At 46.9% G+C, this 9796-nt stretch overlaps 1 protein-coding gene across 2 annotated transcripts; it reads left to right on the top strand.

Annotated features, from left to right (window-relative positions):
• The first annotated feature begins 5338 nt into the window (after positions 1-5338).
• LOC140216753 (putative nuclease HARBI1) lies at positions 5339-8936 on the top strand. 2 transcript variants are annotated; one of them, XM_072287266.1, is made up of 4 exons: positions 5339-6168; positions 7012-7150; positions 7661-7732; positions 8154-8936. In XM_072287266.1, exons 1-4 carry the CDS (start codon positions 5821-5823, stop codon positions 8669-8671), a joined length of 1077 nt encoding a protein of 358 aa, XP_072143367.1. In that variant the 5' UTR covers positions 5339-5820; the 3' UTR covers positions 8672-8936. The 2 variants fall into 2 exon arrangements, with proteins under 2 accessions (XP_072143367.1, XP_072143368.1); XM_072287267.1 differs by lacking the exon at positions 7661-7732 and having other exon boundaries at positions 5341-6168.
• Positions 8937-9796: the final 860 nt, after the last annotated feature.

Here is a 9796-nt window from a genome sequence, read left to right as displayed (position 1 = left end):
GGTCGAGGATTCTGAGGGCACTATCCGATGCGGATTGGTACACCACGGCTCCATAGTCGAGGCGTGATCGCACAAGGCTCCTATATAGGCTAAGCAAACACCTCCTGTCACTGCCCCAGTTTGTTCGAGAAAGTAGCTTCAGCAGGTTCATTGTCTTCAGGCACTTCGCTTTGAGATATTTCAAATGTGGAATGAAATTAAGTTTTGTGTCCAAGATAATACCTAAAAATTTGTGTTCAAGGCTGACCGACAGTCGTTCTCCATTAAGGTCAATAGTCGGTCCTGGTGATATGCCTCTCTTGTTTGAGAAGAGAACACGTGCTTTTTTGAGGGTTAAATTTAAAACCATTTTCTTCTGACCACTTTGAGAGTTTGTTTAGGCCGAGCTGTAGCTGTCTCTCGCAGATGCTAAGATTGCACGATCTAAAAGCTATCTGCACATCGTCCACATAAACCGAGTAAAAGAGTGTGCGAGGTATGATGGTATGTAAGGAGTTCATTTTCACAATAAAGAGTGCACAGCTCAGCACTCCACCCTGCGGTACACCTGTCTCCTGTACGAATGATCGTGAGTGCACATTGCCAACTCTAACACGAAACGTTCTGTCAGAGAGGTAGCTTTCAATAATGGTCAGCAGGTTGCCACGTATACCCATTCCAGAGAGATACCGAAGGATCCCAAAGCGCCACGTAGTGTCATACGCCTTTTCCATATCAAGGAATACAGATACGACAAGCTGTTTGTGGATAAAGGCTTCACGGATGTACATTTCCATGCGGACAAGCTGGTCTGTCGTCGACCTACCTTCCCTGAAACCACATTGGTATGGGTCTAATATTTTGTTGGTTTCAAGATAGTGGAGCAAGCGTTTATTCACCATCTTTTCAAAGAGTTTGTATAGGCAGCTTGTCAACGCTATCGGTCTATAACTATTTGCCAAAGATGGGTCCTTACCCTGTTTCAAAATGGGAATTATAATGGCCTCTTTCCAAACAGAGGGAATCTGACCGGAAGACCATATACCATTGTAAGGAGAAAGAAGGGTTTTTTGTGTTTCAGATGGCAAGTGCTTTAGCATTTCATATATTATGCGGTCAGAGCCTGGGGCAGATTTGTTGCAGCCATTTAGTGCTGCTTGAAGCTCTGCTATGCCAAATGGTCTATTATATACCTCAGATTTTGCAGTTTTTCGTACTAATGGCTGCCGTTCTATTCGTGCTTTATGTCTTTGAAATCTTTCCGAATAGTGCGACGAACTGGATATGCGTTCAAAGTGTGCGCCTAGAAAGTTCGCCTGGTCTTCCATACTATCTCCCTGTGTATTTACTAAGGGTAGCGAGTAAGGTTGTCGACCTTTTATTCTGTGCACTCTATTCCAGACCTTTGTCTCATCCGTGTAAGAGTTAATTCCTGATATATAATTTTGCCAACTCTCTCTTCTAGCTTGTCGGCGCGTTCTCCTTCCCTGAGATTTGACATGCTTGAAATTAACAAGGTTTTCTGCAGTCGGAGAATCGCGGAGCCGCCCCCATGCTTTGTTCTGCTTTTTACGCGCGTTACGACATTCCTCGTTCCACCATGGAACACGGCGCTTGTTAGATGATCCCTTTGTTTCTGGGATACATTTGGTCGCGGCATCAATCAGAAAAAAGGTAAAGTATTCAACCGCGGCTTCCAGGCTTAGAGCAGAAACGTCAGCCCACGATATGAGAGTAATTTTTCGGAACTGTTCCCAGTCGGCTGAATCAGTTTTCCACCGAGGAAACTGTGGGGGACATTCATTCGTCTTCGGTGCAGACAGTACTATCGGGAAATGGTCGCTCCCGTATGGATTTCTAATAACGTTCCATTTAAGATCAGGTAAAAGGGTGGGAGATGCAATACTGAGGTCTATAGAGGAATAGGTCTTATGTGCAGTATTATAATATGTAGGTGCCTTACTATTCAAAAGGCATGCACCAGATGAAAAGAGAAACTGTTCAATCAGTCGACCTCGCACATCGCAATGAGAGTCACCCCATAGGTTGCTGTGTGCATTAAAATCTCCTAGAACCAAATAGGGTTGGGGTAATTGATCTATTAATGCATGGAATTCATTTTTATGGAGATGATAGTGCGGGGGTATATACAGAGAGCAGACGGTAATAAGTTTGTTTAGAAGTATGGCTCGAACGGCCACTGCCTCTAGGGGCGTTTGTAGTTGTACATGTCGACACGCTATACCTTTATCGAGTATAATGGCTACGCCGCCAGATGATGCGATGGCATCATCACGATCGTTACGAAAAATAACATAATGACGAAGAAAGTCAGTGTGCTTAAATTTAAGATGGGTTTCCTGTACACACAGCACTTTTGGAGTGAGTTCGTAGAGAAGTTCTTGAACACCATCAAGGTTTCTGAGGAGACCTCTGACGTTCCACTGCATAATTAGCGTGTCCATAATGAAGTTAATTTGGTGCTGTGTGTACGGAAATAGAAGTTATGCCTTAGATTACAGAGCTCTTTCGAGGCCCTGTAATCGGGGTTTTGCCCTTTTTGAAGCGTTCGAGGGAGCCCCGCCACTCCTTATGCGTTTGGTGCGCCTTCAGGACAGGTGTAGTGTCCATTGCCTCTAGCGAGGCACCGGACACGTGCTCTTGAGAGCGTGAAGTTTTCTGAGTGAGTCCTGCCTCGGAAGGCAAGACCCTTGCGCCCACCAGCCCGGAGGTCGATGGGGCTCCCTGAGGGATTTGGCTGTGCCGGCTGTTGCCAGCGCTGGAAGGGGCCGCGGATGTTGGGGCAGCCTCGGCTGCGCCCACCTTCGGGCTCGATGGTCGCTTCTGCTGGGTTGACAGAGCAGCGCTAGCTGCAACCGTCGCGGGGGCAGATGGCGTAACTGCCGACTCACTGCTTGTGGGTCGAACAGCCGCCGGAGGCCGTTGTGACGCTGCCCCCTGACGCGCCACTTCGGCAAAGGTGGTCTTAGGAAGGTATGCAACCCACCTGCGTGCCTCTTTGTATGATATGTTTTCCTTTACTTTGATTGTGACTATTTCTTTTTCTTTCTTCCAAGACGGGCATGACCGCGAGTATGCGGCATGCTCGCCATAACAGTTCACGCAGTGTGGAGCGTTTTGGCATGTTTCAGAGGCATGGTCACGGGAACTACATTTTGCACATGTCGGCCGGTCTCGGCAATTCTGGGAACTGTGGCCGAAACGCTGGCATTTGAAGCAGCGGAGGGGATTCGGAACATACGGCCTGACTCGTAGCTTTACATAGCCGGCCTCGTGTGTCTCAGGCAGAATGCTTGAGGAGAAAGTCAGTACGAGATGCTTGGTTTTTGTTTCCTTCCCGTCACGCCTTAGCATGATTCTTTTGACATTGATCACGTTTTGCTCACTCCAGCCTTCAAGCAGTTCTACTTCTGTTAACTCCATCAAATCGTCGTCAGAAACAACACCACGACTGGTGTTCATAGTTCGGTGTGGCGTTATTGTTACTGGGATTTCCCCAAATGACTGAACTAACATTAGGAAGATTTTCAAGCTGTTTTGGATCGCGGAGTTCCAGAAGGAGATCGCCGCTAGCCATTTTCGTTGCTTTATAGCCTGCACCAAGAGTTTCAGTGAGATTCTTAGAGACTAGGAAAGGAGAAATCATTCTCATGGTCTTTTCAGGTTTGTTTGAATGAACTACATGGAATCTGGGGAAGTTTGGCAGTTTGTTTCCAAGAAATTGGAAAATATCTTCGGTGCGCCCTCGTTTCTGAGGGCGATCAGGTAGTCGGGGAAAAGAAGTGGCTATTAGTAGAATGGTGTTTTCGGCAGGGATGGCTGCCACCCACCATGGAGCCCAACCAGGGGACGACACAGGACGGAAGATATTCAGTTCTGCGCACGCCAGCGGTACAACCCCGCTATAACCGAATACATATACCCAAGACTGGATATAATGCACAAGGTTAACCCTTGCTGCCTACGAAGCCGAAAGTAACACGAAAATAAAGAGAGGACAGGAAAGATTGAAAGTGAGAGAAAGACGAAGATTGGAAGGAGAAAGAGACAGGAAAAGGCAACTACCGATTTCCCCCGGGTGGGTCAGTCCGGGGGGTGCCGTCTACGTGAAGCAGAGGCCAAAGAGGTGTGTTGCCTCCGCCGGGGGGCCTTAAAGGTCCGAACACCCAGCATCGGCTCAACCTCCAGGATCCGCCTTTCCCCGGACACGGCTAAGCCGCGCACGGCTACACGCGGGAGGGTCCAACCCTCGTGTGCTCGGGTACGTGGTGTCGCAACACACCAAACGCCTGCTGACGCAGACGCCCCTTCGGGGTACAAAAATACAACAACAAAAATATTATAATGCAATAGAGCATTCTGCAACCACAAAGCAAACTTCCTAAAAGCTTCCTTTTCGAAGAGCGACTACATATAAATAAACGAAATTACATCGTCGATTGGAAGGAAAACAGGGGACAGACCGTGTCAAGAATTAACGCGTTCTGCGCAGGCGGAAGGAGACAAAGCACACTTGGACATCGCAACACGATTGCAATCGCTGCAAAATTGGTGGTGTCTGCTGCTGGAAGAGGTGCTTCGTAGAGAATCGTGAAGAAAGTGAACGTTTAACTGCTGAAAGAACAATAAAAGCGGACGGCACCGCTGCTTCTATATCACTGTAAGAACGTTATAGAACAACGAGATGCGCATGTTGCTGCTGCGGCAGCCACGACGCACGGCCAAGCACACCCGTATAAAAAGGAGCAGCTGCTGATGCACACAAGCTACCAAAGATGGAACGACACCGATCCACATTGCAACAGCTGATCGGGCGGTAGGCTTTGCCAAATCGCTTCTTCTGAATCGCGCGAATATGTTCTATGTTGATTAATGCAAGTTGTTTCTTGCACCATTATTGAAGAGTTCGTTCGGATAAAGATATTGTCGAGTGACAACGTAAATAAAGCAATCCAGTACGCTGCGCCGCGGAAAGTTTCATACGAGGTAAGTAGTCCCATGTAACGCCACCTTATGGTCCTTCTGAAGTTTTACTTCCTTTCCCCAGATCGCCTTCTGTCTAACTCCTCAAAGTTGCCCTTGCTACAGGACAAAGAAGAAGATTGCTACCCACCACCACTAGTCCATTGATAGCGTTCGCGATAATGCACGCACCAGGAAACCGCTTTTGTATCACGCTATCTTCAGTCACGAAGCGTGCAAGTTAGCGCATCTTTATTCTGCGTGAATAGACAATAAAACGCGATATAATACCTCTATGTCGCGTTTGGTACCTGTCGCTGTTCGAACTCATCCTTTGCGCTGCTCTATAGCACTTCAGTGTTTACGCAACCCAGGGGCCGTATTCTGTAGCGGTTCCTTTGGGAACCGGTTCCTTTGGGCTGTTGCCATTGGTCGGCGTTTCGTTGTCGTCATCCCTGGTGGGCGGGACGACAAATTTTGATGACGTCACACAGGTTGCCAATCTTCTGGAAAGGAACCGGTTCCCTGCTAGGAGAGGAACCGCGGAGAAGTGGTTCTCTCGAGGGTCGCGCGCGGGGGCGAGCATGATGTCGAGGGTTGCTAGGGCAACCGTGGCTGCCGGCTAACCTCGCGCCAGCTGACGAGCCGGCACCTAGACGAGACGAGACAGAGACGGCAATGGCGGCTCCTTTGGTTGTGTTGCTGGGGGGTGCCGAAAGACAACGACGCGACGCGTTCGGCATGGCCGAAGAAGAGTTTCGAAGGCATTTTAGGCTCTCCAAAGACATAGTGTGACGTCTTTGCGATGAGCTGGAAGGACATCTCGGACCTCAAAGATTTCGTGGTGTCGACATTACGATGAAAGTGCTGTGCGCGCTGCGGTTTTTTGCCACCGGGAGCTTTCAACAGTGCGTCGGGAATGAAGAAGCGATTGCACTGTCGCAGCCTTCGATCAGCCGGATCATTACAGCCGTCGCCAAGGCCATTACGGTTGTGGGCAAAGAAAAAGGATGGGTTAGATTCCCATCCACGGCGCAACAGAAAGCCGCCGTCAAGGAAGGCTTTCTTAGCCGTGGAAAAATTCCAGGAGTTCTAGGATGTGTGGACGGGAGTCTGATAGCCATCGTTCGCCCTAAGAAGCTCGGCCCCGGCGAAACGGAATCGTACTGGAGCCGTAAAGGGTATTACGCCCTCAACTGCATGGTCGTGAGTATTGTTCATTGACAAATATTTTCGATATGTGATTGCGCGAGTGCACGTTGTAAAAAACTTCGTTTCGTTATTTTTCATCAATTGCCGGTAATACTTGCGTTCCTATTCGAGAAAGTAGCGTTTGTGTTGTATGTGTAATGACGACTTTGATCTTGGCAATAGAACCCGGCCGCACTTTTTCAGTGCTCTCTAATCACAGTTGAATAGCCTTTTCGATGCTACAATGTAAACACATTACGCGCGACTTAAACCGGAATAGACGCCGTAGCAGTGAAGGGAGTCTTCGTCTGCGAGCGATCCTAACAGAAGACGAGCCCTTGGGATTCTTATTCGACGTAAAACTAAAGCATTGTGGCCAACAGACTGTAAACGTGAAAAGGAGCATCCCATCAATGAAAATGGTGTGAGGGAGAATGAGAATGTGTGGACACCCATTTGCTCTAGCTGTTAATACGGCACATGCTGCCACTTCCGCGTTCTTTCGCTTGTAATAGGCACTTTGTCTGGAAAAACAAGAAAAAAACACAGGTGGCACTCTCTAGCAGAATCTTGTACAATATGGACGGAAGAAACCAAAGGAATTATTTTGCACATTGTGTTGTGACCGCACGCCATACATGAGCACATGTACACATGCCAACATTGCATTTGTAGATAACATTGTTATCATGCTGATGATTAGTTCAACTGCCTACTGCGTATGTTGATATCTCCTTTTCTGTAATTGTGTTGGCTGACTGAACAGTAACTGATTGGCAAGTAGTGTTGTAAGCAAAAGTTTGTGCCAGATATTTGTTGCAGTGGCATTGACACCTTCTCTTTGCTTTCTCTTACGAGGTGTGTGATGCAAAGCTGAATATCCTGGCAATTGACCCACGGTTTCCGGGATCGTGCCACGATTATTTCGTTTGGAGGCATTCTGCATTTCGCCGCCGCCTCACTCGTGGCCTGTTACTTCATGGAGAAGTCTTGCTTGGTAAGTGCACCTAAAGTAGCAGTGCTTCTTCCACATGTAAAACATACACAGTCAAATAGTTTTGCATCCTAGCAAGCTTTAAGAAAGCGTGATTTGCTAGAAATGTGTTGTGAATGTAGCAGTACCTAATGAACCTGCAGCGACTATCGAGAGAAACATGTCTCTCTTAGAAGGCAGATATTTTTACCAGCATGTATACAACAGCTGACATGTTATTCTGTTTATTTACTTATTAATTTCAATACACTGAATGCCACGTGGAGCGTTACAGGCAGGGGTGTAATTCTACAGAACACGTCGAAATGGCAGTTTTCAAGTATGATGGAAAAGGGTTGGTGACAATGGACTCGGGTAGCTGGTTCCTGGTCACTGTCCTTGGAACGAAGGAATAAGCGTGTGCGTGAAACTTTCGGCATCGACGTTAGTGATCGGTGTAGTATATATTGTAGAATAGTGCAAGTTGCGCTATTTTTCTTTGTGTCACAATGTCTGCAATTTTTTTTGTTGCAGCGACATGTGGTGCTGGAGTGATTATAAAGGATCAAACGGGTAGCTCGAGTTCGGGTACCTTCACGAGAAGAGGTACGAAAAGTAGAGTAAGGATCCCAGATACTGGCAGCATATTCGAGAGTAGACCTTAGAAGTGTTTTATAAAATAACACTTCTGAAGAGAGAAGAGCTAATTACTTTTAGTGGAGGATGTACATTTAGGGAGAAGCAAATGGGATGAGCGGAGCAGAAAACCACGAGTATGAAATAAATATTACATGTCCAACTTAACCCGAGAATGAGATTTGCAGCCGAGACAACAGGTGAAATTGGGCTTTTCTTTAAAATGAGTCGAACTTTCTTTACAACTTTCTGGGAAGGTCAATGTTCGATAGATATTGCAACAATAAATCCAAGACCCGCTGCTGTTGTAAAAGGGCCCTGGCGTAGACTGTGTTCTTGCATTGTGCCTTAATGTATCCACGTTCGTTCACTGACGTGCAACACTTTACAGGGGACTCTGGGTACCCGCTAGAGCCATGGATCATGACTCCTGTGCCTGGTCACCCAAATCGCCTCACGGCAGAGGGGCGCTATAATGAGGCACACGCATCAATGCGAAATGCCGTTGAGCGGTGCATAGGAGTCGTCAAGAGCCGCTTCCGATGCCTGCAGAGGTATCGGGTGCTCCACTACTCGCCTCAGAAAGCAGCCACTATTGTTGCAGCTTGTGCAGCGCTGCATAACCTCTGCCTTGCAGCAGGCGTGCCTCTGCCAGACGACCCAGGTGACGACGGTGCACATGACGACAGCGCACAGGAGCCAGCCCAGGCACAAGTGCCGCTTCAAGTACAGGTGCCACCGCAGGCGCACCCTGTACAGCCTTCTCGAGCTTTGTTTCAAAGAGGCCGTGCGGTGCGTGAATCCATAGTTGGTGTGTTTCGGCTGCCCAGAAATTTGCGCATTGCCTACCTGCAAAGTGTGTGCCGGCGCATTCGCTGGCAAATGAGGTGGAGACATGTGCTGGTGTAACATGTTTTATTTTTATTATCATAAAAGTAAATAGGCCGTGCACTTCAACATAACACATTGCGTGTGCTCACATGTGGCTAATCATAGTATGCTGCATACTGCAGTAGTGGAAAGCACATGATTTGTCTATGTTGAGCATGACAGATACACATGCAGTGACAAATAACCATGTGCCATTATGTTACTCCTTTGCTTTGTTCACTGTGCTTTTGAATATTGTCTCGCCAGGGAATTTTCTTTAAATAAAGGTTATTTCCAAGGTGAATGGCAACCAATCTTGCATTGTTGAATATTGCTTTGCAATGCCTATTTTACTGTGCAGTATGCATTGTTCCAAAGCTGAAGATGTCTGTTCATGTGTGACACGCAAGAGCAGCATGAGTTACACAGCAACTGAAATGTCGTCAGCAATCTGTATAGCACATATTGAAACGTATAGCAACAAACGAGACATGTCAAGCACTTATTGGAGCAGGATTTCGTTAAATAGCAGACACTCATGCTTACTACTGCTTTGTTTAAACTCAAGAGTTGCTTCAACATTGCATTTCTTGCACACATGATTTCACATAATGCTCGTAATTGCTGCTTAACAAGGTGCAACAATATAAACAAAATCATGACAATGAAACATTTCTTTATTTATTCATTTTATTCATTGGGTACCTGCTTCGCCATTCAGGCATTACAGCAGGGAGGGTACAACTCATATAAATGAACACTCAGAATTACACTCATAAAGCATGGAAGAAATCATCATTTGAACAAATACAGACAGTGTCAGGTGGTAGAGTATTCCAGTCTCTTATAGTACGAACATAGAAAGAGTAGCGGAAAGCGTCACTTTTAACCCTCTATTGCATGGCGTCCCATATTTGGCACATACCGGTTACCATTCTTTTTCGCATGTGTGAGATTCCCAGTTGAGAATGTGATACCGTCAGAGTAAATCTCGTAGTTATGCGCACTTATTATGGGCAAGTGCTGCCATCTCTTGAGTGATACGCAAAACAGAGGTGAAGTAGATTTTGGGATGCGACGTGAAACTCGGAGGGGGCAAACACGAGCAATTGGTTTTTTTTTTCTCTGAAAAGTTCGACCGCAGAAACGTAGAAAAATTATTTT

The sequence above is a fragment of the Dermacentor andersoni genome, chromosome 3, assembly GCF_023375885.2.
Source record: "Dermacentor andersoni chromosome 3, qqDerAnde1_hic_scaffold, whole genome shotgun sequence".
In the NCBI taxonomy this organism is placed as follows: domain Eukaryota; kingdom Metazoa; phylum Arthropoda; class Arachnida; order Ixodida; family Ixodidae; genus Dermacentor; species Dermacentor andersoni.
Note: the sequence above shows the minus strand (reverse complement) of the source record. Positions and strands in the feature narration are given on the sequence as shown.

Excerpts from the sequence above, each read along its gene's own strand:
- LOC140216753 (XM_072287266.1), top strand. The coding sequence starts at position 5,821 with ATGAAAGTGCTGTGCGCGCTGCGGTTTTTTGCCACCGGGAGCTTTCAA. Across the intron at positions 6,169-7,011 it reads ACGCCCTCAACTGCATGGTC|GTGTGTGATGCAAAGCTGAA; the intron begins GTGAGTATTGTT and ends TTCTCTTACGAG. Across the intron at positions 7,151-7,660 it reads TCATGGAGAAGTCTTGCTTG|CGACATGTGGTGCTGGAGTG; the intron begins GTAAGTGCACCT and ends TTTTTGTTGCAG.